We start from the raw sequence: 19,652 nt of genomic DNA on the forward strand, positions 1-19,652 counted from the left end.
AATAATCTATTGGTTTATTTTTAAACTAAAATTATGTAATAGTTCCATTTTCCTTATTTTTTCCCCAACTTTTTAAACAAAGTAAGATGGATTCTTGTTTACTCTGATGACTTTTAAGGATCAAATGGTGTAAAGCAGCTTTAATTTTCATAGTAAAAATTTATGAAATGGATTAACTTGAACAGAAAAACTTATTGAAACTGAAAGTTGTATTTTTTATCTCTTTGCTATGAAAATATGCTGATGAGAATAGCACATGGTCACTTTGAAAATCATTTTCATAGTTCAATGCTGTAATTGAATAGGATCACTTAGTTTCAAAACATGAAATAAATGGGCAATACTATTCAAAGCTTGCTGTCTTCATATGTTAACCAGATTTTTCTTTTTCATGCAAAAAGGAATTTAAATATGTAAATTACTATATATTCTCGAGTAATTCAGAATGAACTTAATGTTTTGTTTTATTTTTCTTAAAACAGTCAGTCTTCTGAAGATGAGTTAACAATGCCTTGTCTAGGATTATTGGCAAATTTTTGTCGACACAATCTTGCTGTTCAAACATACATAAAGACTTTGGTAAGAAGTTTGTAAAATATTTCTTGCTTTGTGGTGGATTCTATGCGTAAATAAAATTTTATCCATCTTTTTCTTTTGAAAATTCGTAACAACAATTCGTCCAGCTGGCCCATAAAAGTTAACAAAGAATCATCAACATATAAATAGTTTGAAGTATTCCAGCTAAGACAGTAAGCTAAGAGTTAGTACAAATGTTGAATACTAAAAAGTTTTCTTTTCCATAGCATCCCATTTTTTGTATTGGGTAATATTATTTTGTGGTGATAGAAGAGAGAAACATCACTGCCAGTCCCATTTACCTCAGTCTTGTATTTCCACAAAATCAATGGCAACTGCACTGGAAATAATATCCTTGAATAAATGCCTAGCATCAGTTACCAGTACTTGTGATAAGTGAAGGCACACTAATGAGATTAACTGACCCACGATGAGAAATACATTAAATCAAGAAAGTTAATTGATTCTTTAAGGTAGCTTTATAACAGTCTCCCTACTGAGCAGTATTCAGTATTATCTGTTTAATTTTAAATTAAACAATACCTCATTTGTTCATGTGCTGGATTTTTCTGATCTGGTCTTGCTTTGGAAGTGGAGGTTATTTTGAGCCATAGAAGTACTTGAGAAAGGTAAACATTTACTTATAATCTTGTATCTAAATGCTGCTCTTCACTGAGATTGTACCTATCTGTGCTACTATAAGCAGTATATCAGAGTACCATCTTACTTCTTGAAGTTGATAATAATATTTAATAAAAGTTTACCTACTCTGTGGTACTTTCTGAACCAAAATATAAAACTTATAATTTTTTTCTAATTTATTTTTTTTCTTCCTCAGAATAATGTGAAATCTTTTTATCGAACTCTTATAAGCTTTTTGGCCCATAGTAGTTTAACTGTGGTTGTGTTTGCACTTTCAATATTATCCAGTTTGACATTAAATGAAGAGGTTGGAGAAAAGGTAAATACGATTTTTTGTTATTATTTATGAAGATAATTCTGAAATTTATGTTCTCTGAAACTTTAAGAGCCATTGAGGCTTTTTGTTAAGTTTTCGGATGGTGTCAACTTAAATTTTTGTTTGTATAATATATGTTCCCTAATTTTTTTAAAGCTGTTCCATGCTCGAAACATTCATCAGACTTTTCAACTAATATTTAATATTCTCATAAATGGTGATGGCACACTAACCAGAAAGTATTCAGTTGATCTCTTCATGGATCTCCTTAAGATTCCTAAAATTGCTGATTATCTTACCAGGTATGGCTTTCTTTGAAAAATTTTAAGATTGTTTTTTTAAATCAAGATGTATTTGTGATAAATAAAACTACCTTTTTTAGATTTAGTAAAACTGAATTCTAATTCACAATAGGCTAAATCAGAATATTTTGATGTGCTTTATTCCCATTCTTTTTGCTTTCCTGGTCTGAAATATAAAAGTATAACAAGGGTATGCGTGTATTTTTTTAGTCTTTTTCTTGAATGAGTGAGTCATCTTTCACATTTTCTACAGTGGCTCTTTCAAATATTTACTACTTTCCAATTAGAAGACTACCTTATCTTTTTTTCTATATGAAAAAAAAAAAAAAAACAATCCCATCTAATTGGAGTTCCCTCAAATCTGCACTCCTTAACCAGTTACCTGGGTTTATATCAATTCTTATTTAATGTCCTCCTGTTTCGCTCATAAACATCCCATTATTCTGTGTGTTGACTCATTCTATCCTATCACCTTCAACAGTTTCTCCTCTTTCTCGAGTGCCTACCATTCGAGTGTCTCTCTTTACCTTATACATGTGCTCAACTTTCAACTTTTCTTCAACCATTTGTCCCTTTTAAAATCTGCCATCTTCCATTACATTTAAAGTGAATATCCAAATTCTCTGTATAGCCCTCCAAAGTGTGGTCCCTGGCAATCTCTCAGCCTTATTTCTTCACATTTTCTTTCCTATGTATTTTGTATAATCATTTCAGACGCTGAATAGAACCACTAGCTTGCTAGAAATGAATGCCCTTTCATGTATCTATGTGCTATGTCCTCTGAAGTACTTTCTCTGGAAGGTTGGAATACTCTTTCCGCCTTTATATCCCTGACTCCTATTTATTCTTTAAGACTCAAGTCTAGGAAGCCACACTGATCAGGCCTGTCCCACCAAGTCTGGGGTTGATACCCATTCTATTTAATAGGATTCTATACATTTCTTCATTATAGCATTGTATTTTACATTATGTTATTATTTTCTGTCTTTCTGCCTCCATCTGTAATCTGTGAGTTATCTGACAGGGCACTATTCTCCCAAATCCAGGATGCACCAATCACATAGGATATAATGTGAGTGGTACCTCTAGTGCCGTTTAAAGTACCTGCTCCTTACCTCTATATCTGCAGAGCCTAATTTAATGTCTGGCAGTTGTAGATGCTTTATTAATAAGTAGCTGGCTAATTAGAATACTCATCTTCTTTGAATTTTTATAGCCTCTAAAAGAAAGCCTAAAGGTACAGAAACTTTCAAAGATTTATTTATTGCCACATAAGTTATTGTTTTTTACTGTTTAGTATGATGACAGAGCCAGTTCATTGTATATCATAGTGGTAGAATATGTTTTAAGTTTAAGTATAAACTTTATAAAGACTATTCTATATTAGAAGCTCAAAATAAATAAATGAAAGAAAACATTTAAATTTTATGTTAATTTTATACATAAATATTTCAGTGTTCCAATTCATGATTGTCATTTGATGTATATTTTTATTTCAAACGTAGGTATGAGCACTTTTCTTCATGTCTTAATCAAGTATTAAGTCTTCTTAATGGAAAAGATCCTGATTCTTCTTCAAAGGTATATAAAACATGACTTTTTGTTTCAAAATTTTAAAAACTATAATTTGAACAAAATTCTAAGTACACAGTTCTATAAATTTTTAAAAACTGAACACAGCCATTTAACCAATGTCTAGATCAAGAAACAGAAAATTACCAGTACTCTAGAACTCTCCCAGAATCTTTATTCACTTGTACAGTCCTTTTGGAAAACTGTATACCATATGACATAGTGATTTTACTTCTAGCTACATAGCCAAGAGAGATGTTCATAAGCTCACCAAAAAATATGAAGAAAATGTTAAATAAATGAAATTTTAAAAATAATACTATTTACTGATTTTTAAAAATGTCACACACTTACGGGATAAATCCAACAAAACATGCACAAGGTATCCACTCTAAAATTACAAAACATCTAGAGAAATAAAAGACCTAAATAAATACAGACATATCAAGTTCATAGAGTGCAAGAGTTTATAATATTAGGTCAATCAAAATCACAGCAAGTTTTAGTAGTTTTTGTTTTTGTATTTATTTTATTTTGGTGTGGAAGTTGTGAAACTGATTATAAAATTCATATGATTTTGCAAAGTTCAAAAATAACCATGGCTATTTTGAAAAAAATGAACAAAGTTGGAGGACTTATACCAGATATCAAGACAATATAAAGCTGTGTTAATTCATACCATGCAGTATTGTCATAAGGATAGATAGCCCCATGGAACAGAGTACAGTCTGAAACCAAACCTGTAGTTTATAGTCATCTGATAACAGTGCAGTCTTTAAAATGTGATCATTTTAATAAGTGACACTGGGTCAATTGAATTTCCACATGGAAAGAAACGATTTTGACCACAACCTCACACCAAATGTGTAAATCAGTTCCAGAAAGATGATAGATATAAATGAGAAAGGTAAAACTGAACTTTTAAAAGAAATACATAGTATACGATCACGCTACCCTAAACAAGCCTGATGCTGTCTGATCTCAGAAGCTAAGCAGGGTCGGGCCTGGTTAGTACTTGGATGGGAGACCACCTAGAAAGACCAGGTACTGCATGCATACAAAATAAAAAATAAATAAATAAATAAGGATTGTGAACTGACAAGGTCCTTGCAATCTGTGAGGTCAACCAAGGGTTGCCTCACCTAAAAAAAATAATATATTTGGCATACAATACTATATTAGTTTCAAGTGTACAACATAGGGACTAGGCATCTATATAACTCACAAAGTGATCACCCCAATAAATCTAATGCCCTTCTGATACTATATATAGTTATTATATTATTGGTTATATTCCTTATGCAATACTTTCTATCTCCATGACTGTTTTGTAGCTACCAATTTGTATTTCTTAATCCCTTCTCCCTTTTTCACAAACCCTGCCCAACCCTCCTACCACCTGGTAACCCTCAAAATGTTCTCTGTACCTATGAGTTTGTTTGTTTATTCTTTAGATTTCTCACACACATGCAATCATATGGCATTGGTCTTCCTCTGTCTGACTTAGTCCACTCAGCACACTACCCTCTAGGTACATTATGAAATATCTTTTTCCATTCCATTACTTTTAGTCTGTGTATGTCTTTTAATTTGAAGTGAGTCTCTTGTATATAACATATTTAAGAGTCTTTTTATCCATTCAGCCACTCTATCTTTTGATTGGAGTATTTAACTCTTTTTTCATTTGAAGTACTCCTTGATAGATATGTAGCTATTGCCATCTTTATTTAGACTTTTAATACATATTTTTTTCTTCTCAAAGAAGTACGTCTTACATTTTCTATAATACTGACTTAGTGATGATGGACTCCTTTAGCTTTTTCTTGTATGGGAAGCTCTTTACCTGTCCTTCAATTCTAAATAACTTTGCTGAATAATATAATCTTGGATGTAGGTCCCAGGTTTTCATCACTGAACATTTTGTGCCAAGCCCTTCTGGCCTGTAGTTTCTGTTGAGAAATCTTCTGACAGTTTTATGGCCACTTCTTTATATGCAACTAATTGCTTTTCTCACTGCTTTTAATATTCTCTCTTTTTAATTTAACCTTTGGCATTTTAATATGATATATCTTGGTGTGGGCCTCTTTGGATTCATCTCATTTGGGACTCTGAACTTCTTGTGGTTGTATGTCTATTTCCTTTACCAGGTTAGGGAAGTTTTCCATCATTATTTCTTCAAATAGGTATTCAAATCCTTGCTCTCTCTCTTCTCCTTCCGCTACCCCTATGATGTGAATGTTGTTATGCTTGACATCCCAGAGGTTTCTTAAATCACCTTATTTTTTATTCTTTTTTTCTTGTTGCTGTTCTGATTAGGTGTCCTCTGCTACCCCATCCCCTATATCACTGATTCGATCCTCCATCCACTCTTTTTATTCCCTCTAATGTACTCTTCACCTCAGATGTTGTGTTCTTCTTTTTTGACTGGCTCTCTATTATGTTTTCCATCTCCATTTTTATATTTTCTATCTTTTTGTTATTAAAGTTCACTAAGTTCGTCTTACTCCTCTCGTAAATTCCTTCAGCATCCTTATAATTACTGTTTTGAATTTTTCATCTGGTATATCGTTTGCCATTCTGGTGACTTCTTTTTCTAGAGCTTTGTTCCGTTTTTTCATGTGGGATATGCTTTTTGTTTCCCATTTAGGCTGCCTCCCTGTGTCTGTTTCTATGTATTAAGTAGGGCTCCTAAGTCTCCTGGTCTCAGTAGAGTGGCTTTATGTAGTAGATGTGCTGTGGGGCCCTATAGCACAGACCTGGGAGGGGTCCGGCTGCAGGCCAAGTTCAGCGGCAGCCTGTGCACCTCGGGCCACCTGGTAAGAGTCACCAAGCAATCCACATATGACTGCCACCCATGCTGGACTTATAGGTGCCTCGAGAGGCCAAGTCAGAAACAGAGACCAGCTGCCCCTGATATGGGGCTTAGGGCTGCTCAGCAAAAAGTCCAGGGCATGCCGAGGCCAGATGCTGCTTTTTTAGGTTTTGTGAGTCTTTCAGAGATTTTGTGAAAGTTCGTAGCAGGAGCCAAGATAGCCTGTTTGTATGGAATAAATCACTGGAAGCAGCTTGAGTGGACCCACAAGTTGGAAGAGGCAGAGTCTCAGGAATACCCCCAGGCGGAGGGACCTGTGTTATCCAGGTTGATGGCACCTGCGTCTGCAGGCCTATGGGGGAGGGCTCAACAAAGGAATGATAGCTTCTGCCTGTACCTGTCAAGGAGCAAGCCACCCCTCTAGCCCTTGCCCTGTAGCTGGACAGCTCAGTGCCTCCCTTATGTTCCTGGTTCCCCTCGAGCAGCCATCTCAGCACTAGAGCTTAGAGCAAGGGAGTCAGTGAGACCAGGTATGGGCCTTTAAAAGGAAGGTCTCCACTTCTCACAGCCTTCTGTCTCACTCAGCTGCAGCCTTCCCTGGTTTTCACAAACAGGCTATGGGGACTTCTCTTCCTGGCACTGGAACCTTATGCTGGGGAGTCCAGTATATGGCCAGGTTGCCTTGCTCCTCAGGTAGAGGAGGTAGCTCTGCAGCCACGATAGCCCTCTCGATTCTCAGTGGCCATGTGCGGTTGTGGGACCAGGCCATTTCGTGTTTCTGCTCCTCCTACCGTTTTGAGGTGACCTGTTATTCGAGGTGACCTATTTGTAGAGCTTCTGTTCAGTCAGAACTCTGGCAACTCCATGTACTGATTGCTCTGTAGTTTTGTTTTAATTTTATTTTGGTTGCTAGAAAAGACATGTGCAGCCTTTACCTTCCATGTCATCTTGAATCCTCTCTGAAGGCCTAGATGAAGATTTTCTTAAACAGGAAGCAAAAGCACCAACTATATAGGAAAAATATTGATAAGGAGGACTACATTAAAATTAAGAGCTTCCGTTCATGAAAATAAGAGAGTGAAAAGGCAACTCAGAGTGGGAAAGTTATTTATAATATACATCCAACAAAGGACTATTATCTCAAATATATTATTTTAAAACCTGTATAGATAAGTCAGAAAAAAACACTTAACTCAATGGCTAACCTAAACAAAGAAAGTGTGAATTGGTCAATAAATATGAAATAGTTGCTCACTTAATTACTATTCAGAGAAATCCATATTTAAATAGTAATGCAATACCAGTATATACCCACCAGATGTTTAAAACTAAATATGGGAATAATATTAACCATAGATGAGAGTGAAAATAATTTATAAATGTCCCAGTACACATGGGCTAAAAATGAGTACAACTACTTATGAAAACTGATGTTATCTACTAATGGACACTGCAGAAACCAGGACCCAACAATTCTACTCTTAAGTATTTACCCCAGAGAATTGAAAACGTGTGTTCACCAGAAGACAGATGCCGAACATAGCAGTACTGCTCCTAATAACCAAGTATTAGAAACAACCCAAATGCCATCAACAGTGGAATGGACAAATAAACTGGTATATTTATATGTCGGAATATAATCAAGCACCACTTAACAATGGGGATATGTTCTGAGAAATGCATCATTGTATGAATATTATAAGTATACTTACACAACCCTGGTAAGTATACTTTAGGTATTGCCTAAACACCTAGGCTATATTTTATAGTCTATTGCTTTTAGGCTACAAACCTGTATAACACGTTGCTGTACTGAATACTGTAGGCAGTTGTAACACAGTGGTGTGTATGCATCTAAAAATAGAAAATGTGCAGTAAAAGTACAGTATAAAAGACAAAAAATGGTATAGCTGAATAGGGCACTTACCGTGAAAAGAGTTTGCGGGACTGGAAATTGCTCTGGGTAAGTCATTGAGTGCTGAGTAACTGTGAAGGCCTGGGACATTACTGTAGACTTTATAAACCCTGTATACTTAGGCTGCACTAAATTTATAAAACAACATGAGATTAAATCAAGCACAAGAGAAAATGATGCAATGAAGGTATGCTATAAACATGAGATATATGAGGTTGTTGCTGGTGTAACAGCATACTCTTACAGCAAACTTTATAAATAAAAAGAGTATACTCTAAATGAATAAAAGTATAGTATAGTAAATACATAAAGCAGTACCATAGTAGTTTATTATCATTATCAAGTATTACACACTATACATAATTGTATATGATATACTTTTATACAACTGGCAGCACAGTAGGTTTGTTTACATCATCGTCACCACAGACCATGAGTAATAATACATTGTGCTCTGATATTAAGATGACACTAAGCAATAGGAATTTTGAAGCTCCATTATAATCTAATGGGACCACCATTGTATATGCAGTCTGTTATTTGGCACATGACTATACAGGAGTAAAAATGAGTGGAATGCAACTGTATGCAACAAGATGGATGAATTTCACAAAAACAATGCTATAAGAAAGAAGCCAGACATGCGTATACACTGTAAGATTCTATTTACATATAAAGTCCATATGATTGTTCAGTATAAACTAGTAAGCTGATTGGAAAATTTATGTGGAAATGCAGAGCTCCAAGAATAGCTAAGATAAAATAAATCCTTGGTGTCAGAAATCTGATGTGGAGGAGTGAGTGGGGCATTATCTAGGAGGAGACAAGTCAGTTCTGGAGCTTTGGTAGAATTCCTTTTCTTGATCTGGTTTCTAGTAACAGGTGTGTTCACTTTGGGAAAACTATCTAGCTTTGCAGTAATTTGTGTACTTCTCTGTATGTTTTATTTACAGAGTAAATGTACTTGAAAAGTATTTTCTTGTATGTTCATAACATATCTCTGGTAAGATAAATAAGAAACTAGTAGCACTGCTTGCCCTCAGAGATTATAGCCGGAGGTCAGGCTGGTACCATTGACTTTGGAATCAAGTGAATATATTACCTATTCAAAAATAAATACTACAATTTATATTTAAAAGAAGGTAAATCAAAGATTGTTATTTGTCACATAATGAATGCTAATGGGCTGAATTCTCTTAAAATCAGATGCTATCAAGTTGATTAAAACACAAATCCCAATTATATGTCATTATATACCAAACAGATAAAAGTAGAATATAAATGAATAGGCAAAGAGATGACAAAAGAAATTGCTTCAAATGATATGTTGGTTGTATATGAAATAAGGCAGAATTTAAATTAACAGCTAATAAACAGGCTGATGTGGTATAAGGCCCAATTTATGAAGTAAAGAAGAAATAAGGTAGAGTAGGAAAGCAAAAAGACATAATTCTTACAGTGTTTAAAAACAGTGTGGAAACAGCTGTTCTTAAGGTTGGAACACTTTGGGATGCCCACTTATGAATATTTCCGAAAGTGTGCTTTATAGACATTTTTGAATCCTATCATGATAGCAAGTGTTAATTACTAATTTTATTTCATTTTTTTTTATTTTAAAAACAAAGCGTGTTTATGCTTTAAAAAATTTTAAGTACTGTAGAAGGCATATAATGTTAGTTGAAGTTGCCCTTCCTTTGGCTCTCACAGCCCTGTTTATCAAGAGTAATCACTATTAACAAATTTCTTTGAAACTTTCTGGAATGTATTCACACATTTTCAAAAATAGTCCTGAAAGAAAAATTGGAAGCTGCTTTTAACTTTTGTTTTAGAGTATTTTCTTTAAAAATGTATGTCATTTTCGGCTTCATCATTTGATTGCTTTGTGTATTAAGGTCCACTGAAATTGACATTTAATGAAGACTTTATATTACACAGGTTTTAGAATTACTTCTTGCCTTCTGTTCGGTGACTCAGCTGCGCCATGTACTCACTCAGATGATATTTGAACAGATTCCATCTGGCAACAGCATTCTGGGAAGCCGTTCTAAATGTTTAGAGCCTACTGTGGCTCTCCTTCGTTGGTCAAGCCAACCTTTGGATGGATCAGAAAATTGTTCTATTTTAGCTTTAGAGTTGTTTAAGGAAATATTCGAGGTAATATTTGACAATTTGACTTTCACTTTTATGATTCTCAATGAGCAGTTTGTTTTAAAAAACATTCATAATAAACTTCATTCACTTTAGGAAAACTCAATTACTAGACTCCCTACCATTCAGCTACTGAATTTCTTTTTTCTGGCAAAGTCACAAATATTGGTGTTTTCCTTTTTTTCACTGAATAGCTTATATATACTCCTTTCAGTGTAATAAGTAAAGGTTTATGATTTGTATGTTTCGTTGTTGCATGACTGTATTTACTAAAGTAGTCACATTCTGTTCCTCTATCTCAGTAGATACCGCCTGCTGCCTTTATTAGCCTGTTGCGTGAATAAATATAGGAATGTTAGATTTAGTCAGTATTATGGAGTGGAGCATGCTGGCCACTTCTAGGCACTGAGAATACAGGCAAAAATTTTTCCATAAAGGCCATTTCATTCTAGTAGATTTAGCATTGTCTACTATTCTACTTGTTTTTGGTACCCATTCCGCCTTCATCAGTATCTTCCTAGAATATTTGTTCTCCTAACTGGATTTTATGCACAAACAAAAATGTGTATGAGTAATTAAATATATTTTGTTAAGGATTATGCATGTTATTTTTCCTGTTTTATGTTGGTCTTGACTGTTAAACAATTTAGCATTTAAAAAGCCCTTTGAGATTCTAGATGGGAATTATTTGTGGTCGTAAAGTATTAAGACTAGTGTCTATTATTTAATTATTGTAAAATTCAGGATATTTGTTTTCAGTACACACTTTTAATTTAGAATAATTTTTAAATCACAAATATAGTCTATTTTTAAAAATCTTATTTTCAGTTGATTAACCCAAAACCTTATTCCATTTGAGGAAAAAAAGTCATCATAACCCGCAAAACTGGATAAAAGGGTAGATTTTAAATAAGACACACAGGTCAATGAACTATTAAAGTAATTATAAAAAATTTAAATAGACTATTACAGTTCAGTGATGACTATTTCTGCATTCTGTATTCTATCTTAATTTTTTGTTTGTTTGTTTTTAATGATTGGTGGTGATTAATATTCCAGGATGTCATAGATACTGCAAACAGTTCTTCAGCTGACCGTTTTGTGACCCTTCTACTGCCTGCAGTCCTTGATCAGCTTCAGTTCACAGAGCAAAAGTTAGATGACACCTTAGTAAGAAAAAAGTGTGAAAGGATGGTCAAGGCTGTTGAAGTTTTGTTAAATATCCTTACTGTTATTAAACATGGAAACTAAATAATCATTACTCTTTTTTTCTAGCATTATATTTACTACACATTCGTCTTTATTTGTATCACTTCTCATGCTTCTATCTATTCAGAATTATTGAACTGAAGGTTAAACTATAGAATTAATTCTCAATGAAGAATTTTTATACAAGTTATTCAGACTTTTTTCCTTGTTTTTCTGTGAAGAACTTTTAAGCTTTTAAATAACATTTTCAGAAATGATTTCGAAACTTGATTTGGATATTTTTATCACTATTTGAGATTAGACAATATTTTGTAAAGTAACCACCATTACTCTCTTCTAATGCTAATCGCTACTTCTGGATGATTTGTGGTGCCATCTTTGGTGGACTGTATCAGAGAATAAAGAAATATTGGTAGAGATGTCATTATTTTTAACTCAGTTTTTTAGTTTGTGTTTTAAAGATTAAGACCTCCATAAGTGTTTTAATAAACATGACTTTACACTTGGTTACTAAAAGGACAAATATCATCAAGACAAATGAATTCATTCCAAAAAAAGAAAACCTTGAGTGTAATTAGTGTCGCTACTTACCTTCTATATAATGATTTGCTTAGGTCTTTCCTTGTGTTAGCTCTTTTTTTTTTTTAATGATTCTAAGTCACTTAAAGTCTAAATCTCAGTTTTTAAATATATCCTTAATGCTTTTTTATCAATAAGGAGCAACTATATCCCATCTGGATACCTTATATTTACCTCATCTAGTTTTTTTGTATCTTGGAGCAACAAGAATTTGCTCGACTTTGTCCTGCCTTAGAGCAAATTCCATATCTGTTTAATTTTCTCTTTAACTACTGCTACTTAATTTTCCTTCTCTTTACAGTGGTGACTCTTAACCCTAGTTATGTACTACAATCATCTGGAGAACATTTTAAAAAATATACTGACACCTGAACTTTACTTCCAGATATTCTAATTATAGTAATGTGAAACCCTAGCAGGGAAGAATATTTGTTATTGTTTGTTTAAGCTAGCCAGGTAATTCTAACAGGCAGCCAAAGATGAAAACCATTGCTATAGAGCCACATTATTACTTTGCTTGACCTTAGAGATATCTGTAAGATATCCAGGACTTCAATCATTGACCCTTTTTTAATGATAGATATTCAAAATAGGTTAATATACGAATGTGAGAAAATAACTTCCTTTAGTTCAACGAATATTTATTGAACCATTGTGATACCTGCTAACAACAACAACAACAAAAAGCAGAGAAACAGGTTCTCTTTTACTTTTGACTAAGAAACTTTTGGTGTCAGTCACATCTCTTGCCACTTACCAGTCGCTTAACATGCTCTGAGCTCTAGTTTCCTAATTTGCCATTGAGTTAATGTAACAAAAATTACACTGAATTGAAGTCATACTTTGTATTGAATTATCCTAAATGCTATAAAGTGCTGTACAAATCTAGGGTTTGTGTTTAGATTTTTTTTTTTATTGTGTCCCTTAACAAAACTTACCTCTTTGTGGAGATGATACTCTAAAAATGCATGTTGCAAAAATTTTGACGACTATCAAATGTACCACTCTGATAGAACAACAGTTTACATATGGCAAGATTGATCTGGGGTTTGGAACAAAGGTAGCAGATTCTGAATTGTGGTAAGTATATAGAATTCAACTTGCAAAATGGTAAGCCCGAACTTAATAAAAATCAAAAGATGTAATGATTCTCATCCCTTTTAGGAGTTCGTTCTTGGGTGTGTTATATTAATTCAAAGTGTAGGAGAGAATTAAAAACATTTTCATGACAAATTTTTAGTTAATTCATAGATCATGTGTTTCTGAAGATATTAACATCTGCAGTTTGCTTTTTGTTGTTTAAATTTGGTTGGTTTTAATTTATTGTGATTGTGTAAGTTTCTTTTATGCTCCTGAACTCAGTTATTATTTTTATATTCATTTAATTTAACATTTTTAAGCAAGACATGAGAAAACCAGTAGTTTTTATGACAAGGATTTTGGTCACTACTGAAAGTTTCCTAATAAAGCCAACTCTTCCACCTCAGCATGTTAAGACTTAAGGTTAAAGGTAGATTTTCACTCATAGTAATGAGATTGTTTTATCCCCTTTGTCCCACATGAAATAAGTCCATTTAACAATTCTTTATTGAGGACCTTCTCAGTGCTAAACACTGATTTGTCCCAATTTCCATGAATGTAATAATTGTCAGTAATTGTACACCTCAGTAACCAGGATTATCTTTGTTTACTTTTTTGTGTACTCCCTTTTAGGTACATGGCTGAGAACATGGCTTAATATAATTCATTCAGTAAATATTAGGTATTTTTTATTGCTTAAGTTTGCCCTCTATTGTTGATACTCCAGTGAGAAAGATAAGAATTAAATAGGTCATCAAGTCAGTGCTGCTAGTAATTTGACACAGAAAGTAGAAGCATGGTGGCATTTGTGAACAGAAAAAAGCTGTCTAAACTTAAACTATTAATGCCTGTTTATTCTTTTTGGATCTTGGGTTAAAAGGTTGGTCTCTGATATTTTTACTTCTCAAAAGAAATAATACTTTTATTTTCTTGAGGTTTAAAAACAAAAATACTGATTTTTCATTTTCTTTAGCATATCAGACAGAAATAAGCTCTAAGCAATTCTTGAGTTATCTAATTTAAATATGACTCTTTTTAAAGCAAACTTGCTGCTGATGTAATTTTGAAAACTCTTGATTTGATGAACAAACTTAAACAATTGGTTCCTGGTATGGAAGTAAGCTTCTACAAAATCCTTCAGGTGAGTTTAAACTCTTCAAATAGTGAAGTTTGTTCGTACAATTTATGTTTCTGTTTTAATATTTTTAATTTTTTGAAGATGATTTTCTTAGTACATTCAGAAGAAAATTTAAAGTTGTTAATGGTCTTATGTAGCTATAATATTCTTACTACAGTTATTTCACATAGTTTTGTAGAAATTGATCATAAGTGCTCCAAGTTCTTATGTACAGAATGTTGATAATAGTGGTGCTTTCCTTTTTTGTGTTCTACTTCAGTTTTCTTCATTTATTTCTATTGACATTTCAGTGGTGAGAAGAGTAGTACTTATTTTCGGGGTTTTGTTTTTGGTTGAAGTTGATGATGAGGTAGGGATTTTAAGGGGATAGGAAGACATCTGGAAGAAAAGGGCCTGGTTATGAATGACAATAAAATTAGACAATGTATGTAGAAAATAACCGATAAATTTCATTGATAGAAGCTGAATGAGAGCTCTAGATGCTTACCTTGATAGCCACAATACCTGGTTTATAATAGATACTTAGCAAACATTTGTGAATTAAGTTACTGTAATAACAAACATGACTCATGCCTGTATGTATAGACAGGGTAGAAACCAAAACTGAAACCTTTGGCTGGAACACTTGTACACTTTGAGAACATGATGCTTAAGAGATGAAGTTCAGGTATTGACTCCATTATTGACTAGAGCAGACTTGAGTAAGTTATTTCACCTCTATGAACTCTTGGTTCCTGAGTGCAAAGTGGATAATGATCCTCCTCTATAGAAGGAATTATAAAGTGTTACCACGGGAGTTATGAAGGTAAAGGCCAGCTCTTATCATGGTTCTGTGGCCTTAGTTTATACTTGAGTATCTACAAGACACTTAACATTGTTGATAGTTATAAAGGATTCATATTTTAATATTTTTCTCTGTTAACTTACTCAACATAAAAATTGAATCAAACTGATTTTATGTCAGTTCTTAGATGTTTTTCAGAATAGATGATTTGGGGCTTACAGTACTAATGTAAAATATTTATTGACATGAAGGACTTATACTTTAAGTATAATTATTTCAGTCACTAAATTAAAATTTTTATTAAGTTGATATAAATTTTACTTTTATTTTCTATTAAGTTAATTTGAATTTTACTTTTATTGTTTGATTAACTTGGAAATGATTAGCCAGTTTTTCTTTTAAATGGTAGCTAGAAAAATAAAACAATGATTGAAAATATCAGTCATTTGTGGATAATATTTTAAATTCATCAAAATATTTAAGACCCGATTTTTATAGGTACAATCAAAAGCATTCAAAACCTTTGCCAGATTTTTAACCTGGTGTTTATGTTGATTGCTAAGATAGTTATAACAAGGTAAAGACTAATAAATATGTCTAAAAGCAGGTAGAAACACTTTAGAATTTGTCTAGAATTTGACTGAAAGACCTGATATTTATATTTTCTGCTTTTCATTTTCTGGTTTCTAATTTGCTTAGGATCCACGCCTGATTACTCCCTTGGCTTTTGCTTTAACATCAGATAATAGAGAACAAGTACAGTCTGGATTGGGAATATTATTGGAAGCTGCTCCACTGCCAGATTTTCCTGCCTTAGTGTGAGTTATAATCATTTGCAGTGTATCTCTTATAGTGCTGGAATATCCTGTTGTGTTTCTTTAGTAGGCCTCAATGTAGATAGATTAAAAAGTTAGTGAATCAAAGTCTTTGTTGTAATAGTAATTTTTCAAATGGTTAAAAATAATTTAATTCCAACCGAAAAGATCAGGTGTATACTTAGGGAAGAGCTAGATCTAGATGGTTAAATACTATCCAGATGAATCACAGTCTCTCACTGCCTCTTTTCATGAAGTAAGGAAAGAGCTTTTCCTTCCCAATCGTATAAGTGGTAAGTCTAAGCATGACTGTTACTGATCAGATATAGGTCATTTGCCAAGGAGGGGACATTGGCAGATGCTAAGGGTTCACCTATGAGAACTACATGAACTGGAAGTTGGGAGTTGGGGGCAGGTGGGCAAGATGAGTTCTGAAAGAAAAATTTTCTACTTTTATCAGAAAGTGGAATAGATAATGTCCAGGCAAAATTATCCACTATATTCATTAATTTTAAACATTAAAAGAATATTTGCAATTATGTTTGAAAAAAATTAGATTTTCAGAGCTGTTTATAAACTAAATGATTGACAAAATGTTTAGTAGGATTCTACTTTAATCTTTAAAGGTTTAAGTAGATTATATAAATGTATTTGCAAAAGTAGTTTGAATAAACTGAAACAGTGGTAAATAGGTAAGACATTTCTACATGCCAGGGTTAGCAAACTATAGCCAGCAGATGGGAGTCTGTTTTTCTAGATAAAGTTTTATTAGGATAGGACAACATCCATTCATTTCCACATTGTCTGTGCCTACATTTATGCTACGAATCAGTATTGGGAAGTTGTAACAAACTATAGAGACTCTCAAGCCTAAAATACTTAACTACTTTGTCCTTTAAGGAAAAGCTTGCTAATCTCTGCTACTTTTATTAACTGACTTAGCAAACTCTTTTGTCAGAATTAACATTTTAAGTAGTCATAAATTAAGATGTAAAGAACTATGGAAAACAAGACATAAGATAATACATAATCAAAATTACTTTCATTTTTTTTAATAAACATTTTTTTAAGAAATAAATGGACAAATAGGGAGCTTCTCAAGTCACAAGATAAAAGTGGTCTGTAGAGCTGCTTTATTTTGTGATGGCCTGCTTGTTTCAGCTGTGGTACTCTGACATGAAGCAAATCTTCGGCTTTACTAAAAGTGAGAGTCTCATCTACTTTCTGTCTTTGAATGCAAGGCCTTCCCAGCGTTCTGTGTCTTGGTCATCTGTCTTACTTGTGTTGTATAATTTTCTCTTTGGACATTATCTCAGGTGTCCATTTATATCTATTTATGCCTTTCTTTATATTATCTTAGTTTAATAAGGTAAAATTATATGCTGGGTGGATAGGTGAGTTGGGTATAGGTATATTTGTGTGTGTATGTGTTTTATTTAAACATTTAACATCTGGTGAGGGCTACCTATGTGCCAAGCTTTCTTCCTGGCGTTTCTGGATATTACAGTGAATTAGAGAGCCTTCTGTCATGAGGTTTACATTCTAGTTGGGAGACAAGTTAAAAGAAATAAGCTTTATAACATACCATCATTATGGGTGGAGGACTTCTCTGAGGAAGTGAGTTTAAACTGAGACCTGATAATAAGAAGGAGCCAACACTATGCAGATCTGGTGAGAAACTGTTCTAGGTAAAGTAACAGTTTGTACAAAGGCCCTGAGACAGGAATAATATGGGATAAATGGAAGGAACAGAATGGAAATCAGATTAGTGAGGATATACTGAATGAGAAAGGGGAAGGGTGAAGGACATAGGTAAAGGCTAGGTGATATTGCCCATGGTAAGAAAAATGTTCTTATCGTAACATTAACATTTTCCTTAATTTTTACAAATAATCCACACTCATAAACTAGTTTTAGTGCAAGAGTTGTCACTATAAAGAGTTGTAAGTAGAAAAGAGTTTCCTTTACCAAATTTAGGACATTTCCCAAAATCCTACTTCATCATAGACTCCAAGATTATTTCAAAAATATTCGAAGACTTATTCCCAAAAAGAATCATTCTAAAAGATTCCCTGATCCTGTACTATCTCTACCTTTTGCTCTATTTTCATGTAGTTATTTCATTTTCTTTTTGCTTCTCATCTAGACTTGGAGAAAGTATAGCAGCAAACAATGCCTATAGACAGCAGGAAACAGAACATATGCCCAGAAGAATGCCTTTGCAATTATTAAATCACAATTTTCCAACATCAGTAAAATGTTTTACTCCTCCACTTTTGAAAGATAGAATTCCTGGATTGAACATTGAGGAATTAATAGAAAAACTTCAGTCTGGAGTGGTGGTGAGTAATAACTAGCCATTATAAATGGGATTTTGCTGGGTACATATCAGTAAACATAAGTCCTGATTATAACATTAAACAATTTTAGATGCAAATTTGAATATTGAAACAAAAAGTAACAATTTTCTGGAAAGTTAGGAAATAAAGTAAGAAAACATCAGCCATAAAATTCCTGTATTTTAACACGGCTGTCATTCTTTCCCTAGTTTTCCATCCAGCCCACCCTCCCCCATACCCTCAGTATTAAAATATATTAAGAAATATATTTTAAATTCCCACAAGAATTCCAGATTTTACCCAGATATTCTTCTAAAGCAGCCAGGTTAGTTAAATGTTTGTGAACTCTCTGATATGATTTTTTTTTTTTACTTTGTTACTTACTAATTTTTAATTTAGCTTTATAGTAGGCATTTTCTTATTTTGTCAAGTGTTAAAATTTTCTAATTTGTTTATTGTGTTAAAACATAGGTAAAGGATCAGATTAATGATGTGAGAATATCTGACATAATGGATGTATATGAGATGAAATTATCTACATTAGCTGTGAGTACAGACTTATTTTAACCATGTGTAACAAGCTTTGATAGATGTTTTCTGGTAAATGATGAAGATTAATGGTGTTTATTTAATAGTCCAAAGAAAGCAGACTACAAGATCTCTTGGAAGCAAAAGCTCTAGCTCTCGCACAGGCCGATAGACTGATTGCTCAATATCGCTGTCAAAGAACTCAAGCTGAGACAGAGGTGTGTATAATATAAATTACATCTGATTAGTAGAAAAATAAATGAAGTAAAACATGTACAAAATATTAGTTATATTTCTGTTGCTGTGATTAAAGTAAATTGTCTTCAGCATTTGATACAACTACTCCCTTTTCTTGAAACCCTCTCCCTTGTAATTTAGGTTATACCATCATCTGGTTTTCCTTCCACCCCAATGGATATTTTTTTTTCCAATACTGTTGACCTACAGTATGATGTTAATTTCGGCTGTACAACATAGTGATTAGACATTTACATACCTTAAAAATGATCATCCCAGTAAGTCCAGTACCCATCTGATACCGTAATGGTTACTACAATATTATTGACTATATTCCCTATGCTATACTTTACATCCCTGTGAGTATTCTCATAACTGACAATTGTATTTCTGAATCCCTTTTATCTTTTTCACCCATCCCTCCAAACCCCCTCCCATCTGGCAATCATCAGTTGGTTTTTGTATCTGTGAGTTTGTTTTTCTTTTGTTTATTTATTTGGAGTCTTGTCTCTGTTCTTGGCACGGTTTGCTCCGGATCAAATCCTTTTGATTTTTCATATGAATCACAGCAGAGCTTCTTATTTGTCTTCCTACCAGTAGTCTAGTGCCCTCCTTTCAGCCGTCCACTACATATTGCCAGAGTCATCCTATTTTGTACTT

The 19,652-nt window shown here is 33.3% G+C and overlaps 1 protein-coding gene and 1 pseudogene across 3 annotated transcripts in view; both read left to right on the top strand.

Moving 5' to 3' along the window:
• The window catches only part of CIP2A (cellular inhibitor of PP2A), a 35,515-nt gene that overhangs the window by 6,797 nt on the left and 9,066 nt on the right, over nt 1–19,652 (top strand). For all 3 annotated transcript variants that reach the window (XM_036219945.1, XM_016162461.2, XM_016162462.2), the window contains 12 exons: nt 483–579; nt 1,415–1,537; nt 1,691–1,836; nt 3,342–3,417; nt 10,071–10,289; nt 11,343–11,502; nt 13,010–13,151; nt 14,193–14,292; nt 15,773–15,891; nt 18,035–18,230; nt 18,699–18,773; nt 18,863–18,973. In XM_036219945.1, coding sequence (XP_036075838.1) covers nt 483–579; nt 1,415–1,537; nt 1,691–1,836; nt 3,342–3,417; nt 10,071–10,289; nt 11,343–11,502; nt 13,010–13,151; nt 14,193–14,292; nt 15,773–15,891; nt 18,035–18,230; nt 18,699–18,773; nt 18,863–18,973 — 1,564 coding nt within the window. The remainder of the gene's footprint in view (nt 1–482; nt 580–1,414; nt 1,538–1,690; nt 1,837–3,341; nt 3,418–10,070; nt 10,290–11,342; nt 11,503–13,009; nt 13,152–14,192; nt 14,293–15,772; nt 15,892–18,034; nt 18,231–18,698; nt 18,774–18,862; nt 18,974–19,652) is intronic.
• Nucleotides 4,346–4,464, top strand: LOC118602163 (annotated as a pseudogene).

This window comes from Rousettus aegyptiacus, unplaced genomic scaffold (genome assembly GCF_014176215.1).
Source record: "Rousettus aegyptiacus isolate mRouAeg1 unplaced genomic scaffold, mRouAeg1.p scaffold_m13_p_4, whole genome shotgun sequence".
Lineage (NCBI taxonomy): Eukaryota > Metazoa > Chordata > Mammalia > Chiroptera > Pteropodidae > Rousettus > Rousettus aegyptiacus.